The 18,046-nt window shown below is 35.8% G+C and overlaps 3 protein-coding genes across 3 annotated transcripts; 2 read left to right on the top strand and 1 right to left on the bottom strand.

The window, feature by feature from the left end:
- Positions 1-1,305: 1,305 nt before the first annotated feature.
- On the top strand, positions 1,306-3,922 carry LOC127969876 (homeobox protein MSH-C). The gene is made up of 2 exons (XM_052572003.1): positions 1,306-1,844; positions 2,368-3,922. Exons 1-2 carry the CDS (start codon positions 1,436-1,438, stop codon positions 2,781-2,783), a joined length of 825 nt encoding a protein of 274 aa, XP_052427963.1. The 5' UTR covers positions 1,306-1,435; the 3' UTR covers positions 2,784-3,922.
- Positions 3,923-4,733: 811 nt separating this feature from the next.
- Positions 4,734-7,432, bottom strand: LOC127969807 (zinc finger protein 511). Its single transcript, XM_052571908.1, has 6 exons — positions 7,159-7,432; positions 6,888-6,961; positions 6,255-6,456; positions 5,363-5,487; positions 5,013-5,192; positions 4,734-4,909 (listed from the first exon to the last, which is right to left on the bottom strand). The coding sequence occupies exons 1-6, from the start codon at positions 7,354-7,356 to the stop codon at positions 4,843-4,845; spliced, it is 846 nt and encodes a 281-aa protein (XP_052427868.1). The 5' UTR covers positions 7,357-7,432; the 3' UTR covers positions 4,734-4,842.
- Positions 7,433-8,327: 895 nt separating this feature from the next.
- LOC127970397 (disintegrin and metalloproteinase domain-containing protein 8-like) lies at positions 8,328-16,960 on the top strand. The gene is made up of 26 exons (XM_052572968.1): positions 8,328-8,587; positions 8,780-8,989; positions 9,107-9,210; positions 9,314-9,387; positions 9,491-9,569; positions 9,645-9,721; positions 9,997-10,180; positions 10,584-10,649; positions 10,731-10,799; positions 10,906-11,075; positions 11,223-11,304; positions 11,431-11,564; positions 11,694-11,871; positions 12,412-12,501; positions 12,620-12,815; positions 13,007-13,073; positions 13,163-13,331; positions 13,424-13,501; positions 13,780-13,864; positions 13,960-14,077; positions 14,173-14,356; positions 14,470-14,505; positions 14,609-14,665; positions 15,697-15,774; positions 15,877-15,951; positions 16,118-16,960. The coding sequence occupies exons 2-26, from the start codon at positions 8,938-8,940 to the stop codon at positions 16,160-16,162; spliced, it is 2,547 nt and encodes an 848-aa protein (XP_052428928.1). The 5' UTR covers positions 8,328-8,587; positions 8,780-8,937; the 3' UTR covers positions 16,163-16,960.
- The last annotated feature ends 1,086 nt before the right edge of the window (positions 16,961-18,046 follow it).

Genomic DNA, 18,046 nt, shown 5'->3' with positions numbered 1-18,046 from the left:
GATCAAACCAATGTCATGATCCATAATGAGGACGCTATCCGACTCATAAAACCAACAGTTTCACAAATGTAAAATTCTTTTTTAAGTGTTTGCATAGTATGAGTTTTAAAGTAAGTGCATGATTTTAAAATTAAAAATTTCTTAAATTCAATATGAAAAAAAACCTTGTCCTATTATTAATCGTCGGTTATTAATTTGAATTTACCTTGGAGAAAAGGCCTAACTCGTTTTAAAATGAGGGTAGAAACTTTACGATGGTCTACCGCCTTATTTTCCCTTTTATATTTTCACATAAATCTGCAAAGTAAACATGCTCCGATAATAAAAAATGATCAAGTCCAAACCTTTCTAAAAGGAGATGTAGTAAGGCAACAGTTAACTCAATGTTGCGCGCTGTCTGTGGGAACTGATTGCCCTCTGGCTATTGCCTTGACATTAAACTCTTCTAGGACAATTGGTTAAGTGGAGTTAACTGTTGCATATTCTCCCTGAGGTAGCTTCCTTTTTGATCTTGCCGAGACTGGCGCCTTCCAAAACAGGGCTTGTCTGCGTTATGAAATGCTTTGACTTTCGGTGAGGGGTTGCCAGTTGCGCCTCAATAGAGGCTTTCTGCAGCCTTAAAGGGCCAAGACAAGCTTTAAATTGTTGTAATGCAGCGTGACAAAATCATAGTCAGTTCAGTCACATCATTTTGTCCCGTCACAGTTTTAAGGAAAAAGTTGAGACTGTTTTTTCCATTAAACACTGGTTTTTGTTTTTCAGGCGAAACAGACTATGCGATTTAGAATTTAAATAAAAAAAAAAAAAGTAAATAAATAAATAAAAATCTTTATCTCGGAGGAAAAAAAACTAGTATATCACAGGCCTTAATTTTCTACACATTCAATAAAACCCCTTAAAATTCTATCCCACATGCGTTATAAAAACGTTTTCCACTATCTCCACTATACAGCGCTTTTATAAAGAAAACTCTCAGAAATCGTGGACGAATAAGCCAAGGAAGTGGTTTGTTTCGCTGTATGTTTCCAATAAGAGTTCAGTTAATGAGTACGGAGGCCCGCTATACAGACATCCCCTCTGGTTAATTGCAACAAAACTTCTCAAATGGCTCCTTGCCTCCAAGACTGGAGCCCCCAGAGCAATCAATAAACCACCTCGGCAAGACAAGTATGATTAACCATGCAACATTTCTTTCAAAATCATTGTGACGTCTCAAAGAAACTGGTTTGACCAATCAGGACGGGCACGCGGAAAGTCATGTGGGTGAAATGTCCAGCCGATTGGAGGGCGGCAGGGAAAAAAGAGAACTTTTGGAAGTTTATAGCTGCGAGTGCGCTCTGCTAGAAGAGTGAGGCAAGCGTCGCAAACGCGCGGCGGCAGAAGGGAGAGGCACTGGTGAACGAGTAAAATTCAGGACGACTCATATTCTTATTGTATGGCCCCTTTATCATCCATGATGAATTCTTTTCAAGGGCCACTCTCCCAAGAAGGAAAACTACAGGAAGGCAAAAGCGCAGACAAAGAGGAGGCACAAAGCAACGATAAAGCGGCTGTCAAAGGATGTAAAGGCAAGGCGCTGAGTCTTCCGTTCAGTGTGGAATCTTTAATATCAGACAGAACAAGCACGCGGACTTTATACACGTCATCTGAATCTGGTATTATATCTCCGACCTCCGGTGGAGATGAGCGGCTGAGGCTCTCGCCCATTGCGCTTTACGCAGATAGAAAGATCCCAGTGGAGAGCGTCTCCAACCTATCCGACTGCAAGAGAGGAGATATGGAAGAACTAAATGACAAGGGACAGTCCGGCTGGTTTCAGACTCCCTCGTACACTTCTCCACCAAGTGAGTGGCTCAGCAGGGAAGCCTGTCAATAATATTATAGACTAAAACATGCATGCTTTACATAGACTAGGCTATAGTAAAACGCACTGATAAAAATAAAATCGAGCAATATGTATACTATATTTAATCAAGCTCGTTTAGATTTAAAATTAGACTTTTGTATACAAATTAAAAGAATGTGAGGCGTGGAGAGGAAGAGCCTGATGTCATCCAGCAAGTCGACCAGCTACGTCTGCAAAGACAAGTTGCAAAAAAAAAAAAAAAAAAGACAGTTTAGTGGATCGATTTGAATGACAAAAAACAGGCTATATTTCCATATCTGTATGTAGACATTTTAATATTAACCTGATTTCGCACATTGGCTAATGCATAATTATTCTCCTCATAATGCTGAAAATAAACGCGTTGCTTTCTGCAGAAAAAGTAACTATCAAGGCAGTGTAATTTAATGTCACCTAAAGTAATATCACTGTAATATAATTTGTCAAACTAATCAGTTCAATGTTTTGTTATTTGTTCGCAGGGCACTCAAGTCCACCTCCGTGCACCCTCAGAAAGCATAAGAACAACCGAAAACCGCGGACCCCGTTCACCACCTCACAGCTGCTCGCTTTGGAGAGAAAATTTCGTCAAAAACAGTATCTTTCTATTGCAGAGAGAGCGGAATTTTCCAATTCACTCAACCTCACAGAGACTCAAGTTAAAATCTGGTTTCAAAACAGGCGAGCAAAGGCAAAAAGACTACAAGAGGCCGAACTAGAGAAACTCAAACTTGCAACCAAGCCATTATTACCTGCGTTCGCCTTTCCGTTCCCCCTCGGAACACACGTTGGTTCTCCACCCCTCTACGGACCGTCCAGTTCCTTTCCTAGACCTGCCTTACCAGTCCCAGGACTTTTTGGTGGGCCGGTGACCTACGGAATGTATTATTTGTCTTAACTTTGTGAGCACGTCCTTCAGTTCACCGTCTGTAGCACGAGCGGTTCTGCCAGTCAGAAGACGAGTGAAATAAGAGCAAAATATGTTTTGTTTAAAGAACTCTACAGCAATTTAAAAGATATTACTCTTGTGATCTACACAGTTTATTCCAAAAGTATGAGTCCACAAATTGGCTTTAAAAGTGTAATGACTCTTTCCTGAATACTTTATCCTGTATTATAAGCATACAGATAATGTGGCTAATTGTCTTAGTCTCAGAGAAAATAATTTGAAAGAGATCATTTCTACTGAGGGCACCGCCGATTTGGCAAGTGTCTAGATCAGTATCACTTGTTAATAAGAGATGCGCTAGAAAACACCTAGTGTGCTCTGAAATGTATGCATGGCCTGTACCAGTTCCAACAAAGCTCTTAAAGAAATTACCTTATAATTATTACTAAGATTTTTCTAACTTAAAGAGCTTGTTGCGACTGACAGTACAGTTCAACTATGTCTTATGAGATTGCTACTTTCAATTACTTGGCTATAGGCTGCAAAATTCGGGCCTACATAGATGGTCAATGTGAGCCTTTTAAAAAATGAATACGTGTTTTTTCACGCAAACCAAATATTTTCTAGCATAGCCTATTACAAGGATTGTACCCAGTTAGCTACAATTTGCGAAAACACTACCAATAGGCCCATACGTCTTTTTTCCTTTTTGCATTAATTTGACAGGTTACCCAGTCTTAGGTTGAAATACGTGGCTTGTTATTCTGTTGGTCTTTATTGAAGAGGAACTAGATGCAGAGACAACCAGCATCGTCCTTTATACCATTTTTATTTTTTTACTAAACTTCACCTCCCAAACGTTGGATACAGAGGACTTTTGGCCTGTTGATAGATTTTTCGCCTGTTTAGCCATAATCCCTTCAGTAGACTACATGTATGCTAGTTTGCTAGGTTGTAAGATTAATGTCTAGATTTTTATCATTGTAAATACACGTATATATTACAGATTTTGCATTCCCCATTTGAATAAATTACAAATAGAATTGCTGATATTTATACACTGTTTACATTTATCTTCTGTAAATTATTGTATATTTTATATGTATATACAAATTAGAAAAATAATCTTTTGCATTAAAAAATAAATCTCACAGAGACTGATGTGTACAATGTTATTATTTCTACGTTTAAAAACTTTTATTTCAGTACTCCGCTAGATGATTTTTGTTTTGTTTTGTCATACATAAACCTAAATCAAAAGTCTAATCGATGCGCTAAGTAGCTCGCTTTTATAATTTGTAGTTTAACTGTTGCTCCATGTATTAAATTGTTTCGGATACTGACAACAAACGTTTAATTTAGGCTAATAATCAGGGCTAAACGGACAATAATAATAATGATAATAATAGCCTAATAATAATTTCAAGGACATGAAGATTCTATTAATAATACACAGAAAAAAGAAACATGTTCCAATAACAAGCAAAATAAAGCATTGTATAAAATATCACACGTTTTACGTTTAACTTCACGACCAAAAAAAGTAATAAAAAATCTTAAGTAGACTACATGCAGATACGAGCCCTTCAGATAACCTTCATGTTATTTATAGTGTTACAAAATCCAAATCCCCGTCAAAACGAGCGAGAATACATCAGTTGCAACGCGTCTTGAGTTTTTAATTAGTAGTTTTTGCGCGAGTTTTACTCGCCATCATTAGGCTACACGCACGCATTTGAGTCTGAAACATCTAGCGACATGTTTGTGCCATTGGTTGAAAGCACCTTTAGGTCTCAAAACGCTTACATTTATTTGAATAGGCTACATAATGTATATTTATAAAGTTGAATATTTGTGAACATATTTAAAGACTTATTAGACTTTCAAACTCCTCTCCACAACCGACTGCCAAAGTTTTGCAACTGATTTCTAATCTCAACCATAAAAAGAGACAAGACATTTTTAAAGACTGCTTTGACAAGTTTTATTACAAAAATACTGCTCTGGACAAACAAATGATTTACCAAGCAAACGTGGTAAATTGTTTGCATTTAATAAAAACGTTGGCCTACTTCTTTCTTCTTCCTCTGAAGCCTCTGACTGAGCCTTGACCGAAGCAAATGGATGATGGAACTCTGGAGGAAAGATAATAATCAACACAAATAGTTCTGATCACTGAGTCTACAGGGTAATGAAACTTAATCATTTATATGAATCCATGACCATAAATTCACCCACTTGTATGAATATTTTGGCTTTAGATTAGCTGTCTGCACTGGTTCTGTTTCTACAGTCTTCACACTTTCTGGGTCCGGGGTCAAGGAGAAGTCCATCGACTCGCTTTCTTGGTGAACAGTTGCTGTTTCAGAAACCTCCATATTTGCATCCTTCTTCTGTTGGGTCTTTCGATCTCGCATTCTGTTGATTAACATGAGATTATGATAAATAAATAAAAATCTAAAGTGATAAAAGTAGCTAAATATATTAGGCCATTTAGGGTAAAATATTAAATGACTGGATATGAGAGCAAAATTAAAATTCCTATATTCTAAAATGGCCCATAATTTACAGTAGTATTAATACCAAACCTTCCGCTCTTCTTTGCTTTGTCAAATCTGAAGTCTGCTGGATAGCTATGTGTTCTGATAAGATGATCTTTCCTCTCTTTGCTTGTTTTGAATTTCAGTCCACATCCCTCAACCAAGCATTCATACTGAAAATCGAGATTAACAACACACAATCAGCAAAAATAAAATGTTTTCATAAAAATAGCAAAACTGAAATATATTTGCTGGTTTAAACAGGGAGCAGGAAACGTGCTCATATTCTTTTACAACTGGTATTTCTGTCCCATTAAAATCGGTTTCAAACTACTGAAACACGCAATGAATTAAAGCAACTCGCTATTGAAACCAGTAGGTGGCAGCATTTCGCTACATAAGATATTTGATTTTGATGTATATAAAATAGTTATGAATATATATATTTTTAAATTATTTTATGTAGTTTTCCAGTGCAAGAGTGATATAAAAGCATCAAAAGCATATGTGCTGTGAGTATGAAATACAAAAACAAACTGCTAAAATATTTTTTTTTTCGCTGTTCTTAAATAATTAATTAATTGAAGGCTGCCTTGCAATGACATTTAAATCCTTATCAACTTAATTAAAATGTAGTAAATAAAATTAAGGCTGATGATAAACAGGGGCAACGTTTTCATTAATGTTGCCATCAGTGTGCAAAAAGGGGAGACACAGGGCCCAAAACCAATCTAATGTATCCAGATAGAAATATGTTACCCATTCTCAGTGGGAAAGTGCCCGAGCAACATTGCTCAAAAAGTTGCCCTGTGTATCATCAGCCTAGACCTAGTAAACATTTAATCCTACAAATACCACTTAACATGACCCCACAACTTCATACAACAATATCCATCTCTCCCTACACTCCTTTAACATCTGATGTTACAAATGATATTACCATGCATTGTTTCTCTGCCATGACTTGGAAGAGAGAGTCATGCCACTCCAGGATGTGCACCTCCAGCAGTCGATTTGATGGAAATGAGCGCTTGCAGTTGGAACACACATTTCGATGTAATGAATTGTAGTGGTGTTCATACCCTTCCAAAGTGTCAAATAACTGCCTGCATCCCGCGATGTGACACCTGAACTCAGAGATACTGGGAAGAGGGTTGAAATATCAGTGGCACATTGTATCAATTCAAGAGGAAGTCAGTTGCTCAAAATGTTCTAGCACTCATCCAAGTGAAGTCACCAGTAAACTTATGGTGGAGATTCCCAGAACTTGACCTCATTTGATATGGTGACATGACATTACTCAATAATAATACTAAAATCTACACTGTCAAATTACAAAATGACAGCCACAAAGAAAGAAAGATACAGTCCGTTGACCATTAATATAACAACATCGACTGATATTCTCCATAGACATGGTAATTAGCAATTTAGTTTTAAAAGCTTTAACCAATAAGATGAATACTAATGATCTCAATTGCATCTATCAATTCACTTATGATCATTAATCATTTCTTAATTCATATTTGCTTAATTTACAAAGTAATATTAATCGTGAAACCACGTTACTCACGTCGGAGCATGTTCATCATCTGCAATAGCCGTCACGACATCCTGCAGGTACATGTGCCTGTGTATGTCGCCATCCTGTTGAATTACACATTAAGAAATAAGGATTTTGCTAAATACCCCATCATTACGTCATTACAGTCATGTACTCTCTACTAACTTCGTCACTCTTAAGTAACACACACACTGAGAGATAAACAGGAAATTGTTCCTATACTAGCAAAGGGAAGGAACTTTTCTGAAGTGCAATAAAAAATAACGATCAATCTACAAACCTCAAAAAATTCATCTTCTGCAGCAAGTCGAAGTCGTTGAGGTCTGAAGCTAAAAGGAGAAGCAGCATTTTCATTCCCACTTTCTTTTTGTTGTAAACCAAGCCACTCCGATTCCCTATTTTCAATCACCGGTAGCTTTTCCGCAAGAATTTTGGGTGTTGCAGACCCCAACAGTTCAATTAATTCAGGTTGCATCATTTTATTCTAGCTGTAGCATTGTATCAACATACTACATGAAGCCTACAACCGCCTTGCGATTCCGTGTCAAAATAAAAGTCCTCAAACTAAAAGGCACTTGAGGGCACGCAGGGTGTACGATTGCTTGAGAAGCTGTCTTGTCATTTTATTTTGATACAAAACAAAGTTCAACATAATAATTACAACATGGTTTATATTTTATAGTTTTACATATAAGTCTTATAAGCATTGCCTGCAGGACCAAAAGGAACTAAAGCAAAACTGTCAAAACTGCACCTGCAGAATATAACCACAGGATGTCAGCACAGTCATTCCAGTTTTGCTCTTCATCCATTTTCCAAACCTTTTGTCCTTAGTATCACATAATAATATTAATAATTAACATCTCAATATATTGGCTAAACTGACCAAAACAAAAAAGCAATTTTAAATTATATCAGTTAGTTCCCTTAAACGACAATCATTTTTTTATTGTCTTACTGTTTCATGTAATTGGCAATATATTTATAACTAATCCAAGTGTTTTTAAATTATTTTTTTCTAGTCAAAATATTAAAGTAAGTTTTTAAGAAGCTTAAGTTTTATTTGGAATGTTGTTTTAAATGGTGTTTATTTTACGTGTGCGTGTGTTTCCTGTGTCCTCAATTACACTTTCTTTCCCAACTCTTATGTCCTTTATGACATCTTCCAGGAAATTGCACAATTTCTGTTGGCAAAGCAGAACAAAAATAAAGCTACGATGTGTATTTTAGACATTTTCGACATATTTATTTAAACTTATAGGTTATTGGAATTCACAGCGTTGCTAATGTGATATTAGATTAAAATATAAGCAATTAAATATTTATATCAGAGGTGTCAAACTTAATTCGAGCCCTGCAGAGGTGTGTTCCAGACTTGCTCAAACACACATACCATGTAGTTTTCAAATAAGCATAAGGGACTTGATCCTAGTTGTATCAGGTGCGTTTAATTAGGGTTTAATCTAAACTCTTCAGGGCTCCGGCTCTCCTGGAATCGAGTTTGACACCCCAGACCTAAAGGCTTCTTGCCCTAGACAGGCAATTTATGAATAATTTGGTTCTGTGAAGCACTTAAAATTTCCTTTAATATCATGGTTGATGTATCATCCTGTGAAACTTGCTAAATTTGGTAATTTAAAAATATCAGCACATTCTCCTTAGAGGCGCATCTTCCCCCATCTAAACCGACTATCGGTGGATTCTATGAGGTAGTATTAATTTGAACAGAAATAATATTTGATTTAGTTACAGAGTTGAAAAGTGCTCTAAATTATATTCTGTCTGGTGGCCTAGGCTACATAGGTCTAATGTAGCCTAGAAATCGTTAATAACAAAACAAATAATTAAAAAGTATTGTTGTGCCACATTTACACAATTAAAAAATACTGACACATTTACAGGCCCGTGACTCATTAGTGACCGGTTTGCTGTTACCGGACGAGGAGGTAGTCTCTTCATGCTAATTTACCGGATAACCGAGGCGGAGCTTGAACTTTCAAGTAGTCAAGGTCCCACAGCTGCCCACGAGTCCCGGAGCGAGTCCACAGGACAGTGAACCATGAGATACACTGGATTATTTATATCACTGCTTTCTTTTGTTTATACATGGGGTGAGCGCGCAGCTTTATTAAGATTATTTTACAGCGCGAATCATGTCACGGTGCGTGATGCGTTTTTAATTTACAGGTAACACATACTGATGCTTTGTTTATTCACTGTTGCTTTAGAGAATCTCGAGGCAGCTTTACCTCATGTGATCCGCTATGATGTGATCCGACTCCGACCTCAGGCTCTGAAAGAGCGAGCGAGGAGGAGCGCCTCTGCTCTCAAGGTCCGCTTTTTTCAGACTAGTTTTGTAAACTGAAATAATATTGACATCTCTTTGGATGCTTGATTTGACTTTTATTCATGCATGCTTGCTTTCATCCTTTCAGATATATCCTGAACATCTTGAATATGATTTGGCTGTAGATGGGAGGAACTTCACAATTTCTTTGCACAAAAATAGGTGAGAATATGGCTGTTTAGAAATATAACAACTTATACTCTGATCTTGTATTCATACCCAGGCTAATTAAACTTTCTTTCCTTCTTTCTTTCTTTTTCAACAGGGAGCTTTTAGGAAAACATTACACCCTCTCACATTATACCAAAGATGGGCTTTCAGAGACAAAGTCTTCAGACAACACTGTATGTTTAAATAGTAGCTTGTTTCTGTTTGACATATGAATGTTACTGCTCAACTGTTTATGATTTTGACTTTAGGATCACTGCTACTATCAGGGACATGTCCATAATTTTGAGGAATCTTCAGTCAGTGTTGGACTTTGCTCTGGCATGGAGTAAGAACATTTTCAATTTTAAGCCAATTTTGTAAACTATAGATGTGATTGAATATTAAATGCATTAAAATTAGTATCAAAATGTGTTAAATATACGCTGAGTCCACTTTGTGTACAGTAAAAAAGATATTTCAGAGTTGCATTTCTTGGACTGTGCCTTTAATAAGTTGCTTTAAACAGTGTGATCTAAATAACTTCTAAATGTGTACAGTTAATATCAACAAATATTTCACATTTCTCCCTCATTAATATATTGTATCTTGTTCATCATTTAGAGGGTTTCTGAGGGTCAAAAATCAAGTTTACTTGATTGAGCCCCTAGAAGAGTCTGTGGATGGTGACCATGCAATTTATAAGCAAGAGCATTTAAGGACCAAGCAAGGGGTCTTTGGATACATTAATGACACCGTCTATGACCTTGGTCCAAAGTCTAGTGGGCTGTATAAAGGCAAAAATATGGTAATGATATTCTAATGATTCAGTTTAGTTCATATGGTGCTTTTTGTAATACATATTGCTTCAGCACAGCTTTACATGATATAAATGTTTCTACATTTCAATAAATTTTTTATCAAAGTAATGTCCATATGGCAGAATTGTGCAGTAAATTAATGGCATGTATTCAAGCAAGTAATCATCTATTGTGGAATGTAAGCTTATTATATAAGAAATATACTGTGTTTAGCATCATATATTTAACCATATATTATTTAGTGTTGGTTTCCAACTTAGAAAATAATCATATACTCGCTCCTTATTTCATAATTAAGCAGCATGTTTAATTTGTACCTCAATATCTTATTTATAATGTGTTTACAATGAACAGTTTTATGACAATAACTTTATTTCCACTGTTCTTCAGAAAAACAAAGCCCCCGTAGGAGGACAGCGGATTGTTGAGATGGTTTTGGTCATTGATAATACAGAGGTACGAATTTCTTTAATGGGGAAAAATATCTTGAGTACTGATATGTAGATTGTTAAAATATATCTACATATTTTCCTTCAGTACCAGAAGTTTGGTAGTTTCAAGAAGATTGAAGAAAGAATGATGTTGGTTGCAAATCACGTAGACAAGGTATCAGACAACTTTGGTCTTTCATTAATTAACAGGTTATGCATGATGATTAAATGATTTTTTTTAAATATTATTTATATAATTGTTTGTTGTTGTCCACGTTCAGCTTTACCGGCCTTTAAACTTACGTGTCAGGTTGGTTGGGCTTGAGATTTGGTCTAATAGAAACCTGATTGATGTCAGCGATATACCAAAAGTTACTCTGGAACGATTTCTACTATGGCGTCAAGATAGCCTTCTCAAGAGGAAGAAGCATGACAATGCCCAGTTTGTTACGTGAGTCACTGATTGCTCATCTTAATCACTTTCTGAGCCGTGAATGCCACATTTTTACTCAAACTACACACTTCCCTTTAAAATACATCCAACCACAAGCTTTAAAACATTAAACTTTTATGCCTCACGTTCTCTTTTTTTCATCAGTGGTGTAGATTTTGAAGGAACAACAGTTGGGTTGGCCCCAATGCATGCTATGTGCTCCTCATCCTCTGGTGCTGTGAATCAGGTATTTTTATGAGCATATGTTTGCATATGTAAACTAATAGATTAAAAATTTTACTTTTCTAATGTTTGAAAAAGCTTTGGTTGTGGTGGATTATATAATGACATTTGGTGTTTTTTCTTTACAAAGGACCATAATGAAAATCCCATTGCAGTGGCATCTACCATTGCCCATGAAATGGGACATAATTTGGGCATGTCTCATGATGATTCAAACTGTGCATGCTCTTCTGACAAGGGCTGCGTCATGTCAGACACCATTGGGTGAGGCTAACTGAAAATACTTTTGATTAGAATACATTTATGCAATGGCACAAGAGATAGGCAACTATTGTATTTGGTTTCTGCTGTTTTTTTACAGACCGTAACATTTCTTACATACTTTTCCAACAGGTATGTTTACCCTGATTTATTTAGTACTTGCAGTAAATCGTCCTTAAAGGAGTTTTTGCAGAGCTATGACACCAGCTGTCTACTAGATGTACCAAATGAGGGTGAATTATATGGAGGCCCAGTTTGTGGAAATGCTTTTGTTGAAAAGGGCGAGGAATGTGACTGCGGAACTGTTGAGGTGTGACATTTTATAAAATTAGTTGTTCATAATGTAAGTTGATGCAACTTTGGCTTCTTAGTTAAAGTATGACTAAAATAGAGTTGTGTATTTGACTACATACAGTCAGAAAGAATACAGAAAAAACAGTAATGTTCTGTAATGTTATTATAACTTATTATGAAATATTTAAATTTCAAATAACCATGAATGCAATTTAAAATGCATGATTATATTTAAAATTCTAATTTATTCCTGTGATGCAAAGCTGAAGTTTCAGCATTTATTACTCCAGTCTTCAGTGTCACATGACCTTTCAGAAATCATTCTCATGTGCTGATTTGCTGCTCGGAAAACATTTCTTATTATAAATCTTGGAAATAAGTTTGCTGCTTATTTTTCCTCAATGTTCTTTGATGAAAATAAGTTTCAAAAGAACAACGTTATGTCTTTGAGTCTTCACTTTTGATAAATTGAATGTGTCCTTGCTGAATAAAAGTATTCATTTCTATAAAAAATTTTTTTTTACTTTTTTTCATCCATTTTTTATTTCAATTATAGGAATGCAACAATCCCTGCTGCAATGCCACCACGTGTCGACTAACCCAAGGTGCCCATTGTGCGCATGGAGAGTGCTGCCACAATTGCCAGGTATCGGCAAAGCTGCCTACCAGGTCCCACAGGAAGACCAAACTAGTTGATATTGGACTGAAAATACATGTAAATGTAGATTATTGCCTTAATCTGTTTTGTTAATCCTCCCTTGTAGCTGAAACATTCCGATAGCATATGCAGAAAGAGTGCTCACGACTGTGATTTGGACGAGTACTGTACAGGAGAGTCAGCCTTCTGTCCTGAAGATGAATATAAGATGAATGGAATCCCTTGCAATTATAACCAAGGCTACTGTTACAATGGACAATGTCCTACACATAAGGAGCACTGCAAGTTGCTGTGGGGATCAGGTAAAATTCTTACTCAGCCATTGCTCAGAAACCGCTTTGTGTCCTCTTTTATCCTTTTTACAAAGATTTTAACAAAATCTTTACAGCTTTTTTTTTGTTAAATTCATGTGTTTTTTGTAAAATAAAGATTCATAAAGAAATTTAGGAAAATAAAAAATATATATTAACATCAATATCTTGTACATGTTTAGATGCTAAAGTGGATTCTAACATCTGCTTTCGTAATAATGTATATGACAGAACCTCCAAGAGTGATGAGTAAGTGTAACTTAACTTTTCTTTGATGGCTGAAGACTACAAATAATATTTTGTAAATTGTTGACACAATGGTATTCTGAATCCTACAGGCACATGATGTGTGGGAAAATATACTGTTATGGTGGGAATTCGTTCCCTATAACCAATAGAATATCAACAGTAACAATTAATTCAAAAAACTGCTACATAGCTGTGGATTCCTCACCCACAGGTGACTTAGGAATGGTTCCAGCAGGCACCAAATGTGACCTTAATAAGGCAAGTAAATAATGAATGCATACTGCCTTACAAAAAAAAGTACAAAGTGTGTAAAATATTATTATTATTTTTTTATTTGTTATAACCAACAGGTGTGTTACCACAACCTTTGCCAAGACATCAGTATATACGGCAGTGAGGACTGCTCTGACAAATGCAACAGTCATGGGGTGTGTGATTTTTATATATATATTATATTAATTATATAAAAAAAATTCCATTACTTTTATAACAAATTTTCTGTTTTCTCTCTCTCTCTCTTTCTCTAAGAAAAACAGTGTTGCATGCAATATTTGTAATTCTGTGATATTGTGAAAGTCATTGCTTGTATGTGCAAAAACTATTCATCCTAGTTTTTTTTTTTATTATCCATCTTAAATTTGCATTAGAGACCGATCATTTAAAAGCAGAAATATGTGTAAACATATTACTGACTTGTATTTTAAAGGTTTGTAACCATGAGAGGAAGTGTCACTGTGATCCAGGCTGGGCACCACCTCACTGTGATGTTCAATTCTCAGAACGTCAAAAAAGTAAACCACATCCTTTCTTCTTTATAACTTGACGTAATTCAGTCATTGACCATACAAAACTAATGCTATGCCGTGTCAAAATTATATCTTAACAGTGACAAAAGAATCTGTGATAATTGGTGTGACTGCATCTGTAGTTGTTCTTGGGTTGATCATTATTATTGGAGCACTTGTGTGTCACTGGAACAAAATAACAGAATTTAGAAAGAAAAGGTAGGATCTGTTATGCAGCTCATAATCATGAACTATACATTTCTGTTGTCATTTAAATCACTGTACTAGTAATGAAATGCATTCTATTCGAAAAGGTCTTTGAAGGACATCCGAACCTCCTCAGGCCAGTGTAATCAGGCGTTCCAACCAGGAAGTGTAAAGAACAGTCCCAGATTCACACAATCACGCATAAGTCAACCAACTTTCCTCGAGTCATCCACTACTCTGGCCTGCAAACCTCTTTACTCTCCAGCTACGGCCTCTAGACCAGCACCAATGGTAAAGTCATTAATTTAGCCTTGAAAAGGGCTTTTCAATTTGTGCTTGCATTAAAAGTCAATTTTAGGATCAAAGACTTAATCTTTCTACCACTTATTTCTCACTATGCACAGCCTCCAAAGAATGCACCACAAACTAGGACAGAACAGGTAGTTTATCCTCTTTAAAAATGCATGTAATTTATTTAAAACTATTATTTAAAACTAAAACAGTTTTAACAAAAATAAAAATGTGTGTTCCATATTCTATTAGATTGTGAAGCCTTCCGGCCCACCTCCTGGTATTTCCAGAAACATTCATCCTGTTCAGGTGAGGCACAGAGTATCTTAAAATGCACTACTAGCATTCAAAATTATCAAGATATTTTTTTAAAAAGAAATAAATACTTTTATCAGCGAGGATGCTTTGAATTGATAAAAAAAAGACAGCATAAAGACAATTTTTCTATTCATCAAAGAATCCTAAAAAAAACATGATTTTCACCAAAATATTACCAATAATAAACTGATTATAATAAGAAACGTTTCTTGAGCACTTAATCAACATTAGTGCTTGATTTCTATTGATTGATAGCAGATTTACTTCTGAGGGATCATTTAAGACTGGCATTGGAAAATTCAGCTCTTTCATCACAGGAATAAATTAGATTTTTAAATATATTTAAATTGGAAACATTTCACAATATAACTGTTTTTACTGCATTTTATCAAATTAATGCAGCCTATGTTGAGTACAACAGATTTCTACAAATTGTACAAACCCCAATTTTTTTAATGATAGAGAATATATTGTATAATTAAAGGTGGGGTAAGTGATTTCTGGTAGTCAATGTTGATATTTCAAAATCAGAAAAACAAACATGGTATATTTTAATAGCTTCGCCCCACACATATGTACACAACCCAGGCAATGATTAAGGCAGAATCTGCTGTATTAAACACATTATCTTACTTTTCGGACAAACTTTGGGAGCTGACGCTTGAAACAGACAGTGGAGGAGGTTTAGATGGTCGGCGTCTGATCGCTCTCTTGATTTTTATCTTTCTGTCATCACTCAGCTCGGCTAATGTCCTTCATGTGGACTGAACACTTTCTCCTCCACATCATGAGTAGACACGCCCCTTACGGCTGATTGGCTACAAGTTTGTTTTGGTCCTCAGCCTGACTCTAAAGCATTTTTGGAAAAAATACATACCCCACTTTTATGTATAATTTTCATTTTAATGTTGGTTACTTTTAATGACTCTAAGCTTATTAGAGATGTGACATAAAACAGAGGTGACTTGAAAATACTGTGAGACTAAAGAGCATTGTGTCATTTATGTCATGTCTAAATTTAGTTTCAGGCAAAGCCCCTACTTCCACCAACTAAACCACTCCCTCCATCAAGACCATTGCCACCACTCACATCTAAACCTGTAAGAGGCAATTGTTTACTTGAATAATTTAGTCAACATAAAACACACCATCTGACAAAAATACCATTCAATATTATTAACCATTTTTGTATGCACTGATAGGGGACAAAATCAAAACCACCTCCAGTGCCTCCTGTGAAGCCTACTGGGTTGCAGCCAGCATTCAGTCCACCTCAGGTGTTGTATGGTTTTATTGCTTTCCATTCAGCAGTTCACATATAAACTATAAAATATGCTGTCAATTATCAGAAAAAATAAATTGCTAATGCTAATTTATTCAAACTGCTTGGCAGTCTAGTGAGAAAATGTCTGTGTTTTAAAAGCTCTTTTGCATTTACTGTAGGTAATCCAGAAAGTTGCACTGAAGCCTCCTGTTAAGACCAGATGATCTGGAACAATATGAGTTACTCTAAATCACTGGGAGCTTCAGAAGAACCTTGGTTAACAAAACATGGGCAGCAGTTTACAAGCTGAACAAAGTTTGTGTTGTTGTTTTCTGTGGTGTAGCTCTGAATAATAAGATGAAGTTAAGGAGAAGGTAAAGCAGAATGTAAGATTTGCACTGTGGGAATCGCTTTATTATTTTGGTACTTTTTGTTGTTGTTGTTGTTGTTTGTTTTGTATTTTGACTTTCTTTTCCTGTTTATTTATTTTATACTTCAATTTTAAAGAATGTTATTTGCAAATGTTTTCAGTCCGTTCAGATTGTGTCTATGAAAGTCTACAGAGTTCCTCCTTTTAAAGTCACATTGCTGCCTAAGTGGGGGATCAAAGGTTCTCTCTTTTTTTTCTTTTTTTTTTTCAGTGTATTATGGTACATAAATTTTTGTTTATGCAGCTTTTATGTATTTGCAGTTTTATATCTTGTAATTGAAATTTGTTTTCATGATTTTGTGTAGAACTTCCTATTTACTTTTTGAAATTTCAAGAGGGGACCTGTAAAAAAGCTTGAGCCATGTGACCTTTCTAAAGCATAATTTGTCCTTACATTAGTAATTTGCTTTATTTATATATATTTTTTACAATCTCTTTGTTGTTTAGTTGTGATCATTGTGGTTTTGTGCTCTCAGACAAAGGCAAAACAATCTTTGCCCACCAAATATTTAAATTCAAAACGTGCAATTCAGTGTTTTTTTTTTGGTATCATTTGTTAACTATAATAAAGTTTTTCACATTTCTCTTTTAATCAGTTTATTTGGTTTATTTCTATATATTTGAATCGCGTCAAACATGTTTGACCTCTACAGCGCCCTGTATTTTCGTTGCCTAGTAATGATTCAAACACTCATATTCAAAATTATAATATAATTGGCTATATAACATTTTACTAAGTTCAGTATTGTTGTCATTGAGTATTTTAATGATTTAGAGGCAGTGAAGCATTTCTTCCCTAAACTGGTGGAGCTGCGCAACTACACGCATGCGAGTAACTGGAGCACCCTGAACAGTCAAGCAGATTTATTTGTTCTCCACGCAGACAGTAAAGCAAACACTGCGCTGCTTATCTGAGCCCCCCGTGTCGCTTGATATATTCCCCAGGGAATTGGAGGAATGTGACATTACACCTCAGCAACAACACTGGGATCTCCAGCTGAACTGTTTAACACTGACTGAGTCTAAAAATCTGCCTAGACAGCATATGTAGAGCAGTGGGGGAAATAGACGGCAGTTTCCTACCAAATAAACATCTTTTATGTTTGTCTAGAATTGAACAACACACAAGTGCATAATGTTCTCATTTCAGAAACATTTTCGGCAAGCTGAACTTCCATATACCTGAAGAGACAGTGAAGAATATTGTAGTCAGCACACAGGGTACATCGAACCAGTCCTTTGCTCTCTGAGAGTGAAGAAAGAGGAGAAACTGCCAGAAAAACAATTAGATGGCACACTGGTGGGTCTGTGTGTGTATTTGCATTTGCATTGCTACAGCATCTTTCTTTCTATATAATTTCCTCTTTCTTTATAATGGTTGAATGATCAGTTATTTGACCCTGTCTTAATCTTTTTTTTTTTACAGGATTTGGAATATTACAGCACTACAACTTGACAGTGCAGATCAGATAAATACTGTAAAACATAAAAATGTGGATTTAGGTTCCCATTGGTTATAATCTACAGTAGGGCGGTCAGGGCCGGCCCTAGCGTTTTAGGGGCCCTCAGCAGATTTTTAAAAGGGACCCCTATACCTACATTTTTACCTAACCACCCTCATCCCATCCCAATGTACACATTCTACACTGACACCTAGTAAAGTTTTACCAATTTGTTT

The sequence above is a fragment of the Carassius gibelio genome, chromosome B13 (assembly GCF_023724105.1).
Source record: "Carassius gibelio isolate Cgi1373 ecotype wild population from Czech Republic chromosome B13, carGib1.2-hapl.c, whole genome shotgun sequence".
Taxonomy (NCBI): domain Eukaryota; kingdom Metazoa; phylum Chordata; class Actinopteri; order Cypriniformes; family Cyprinidae; genus Carassius; species Carassius gibelio.
Note: the sequence above shows the minus strand (reverse complement) of the source record. Positions and strands in the feature narration are given on the sequence as shown.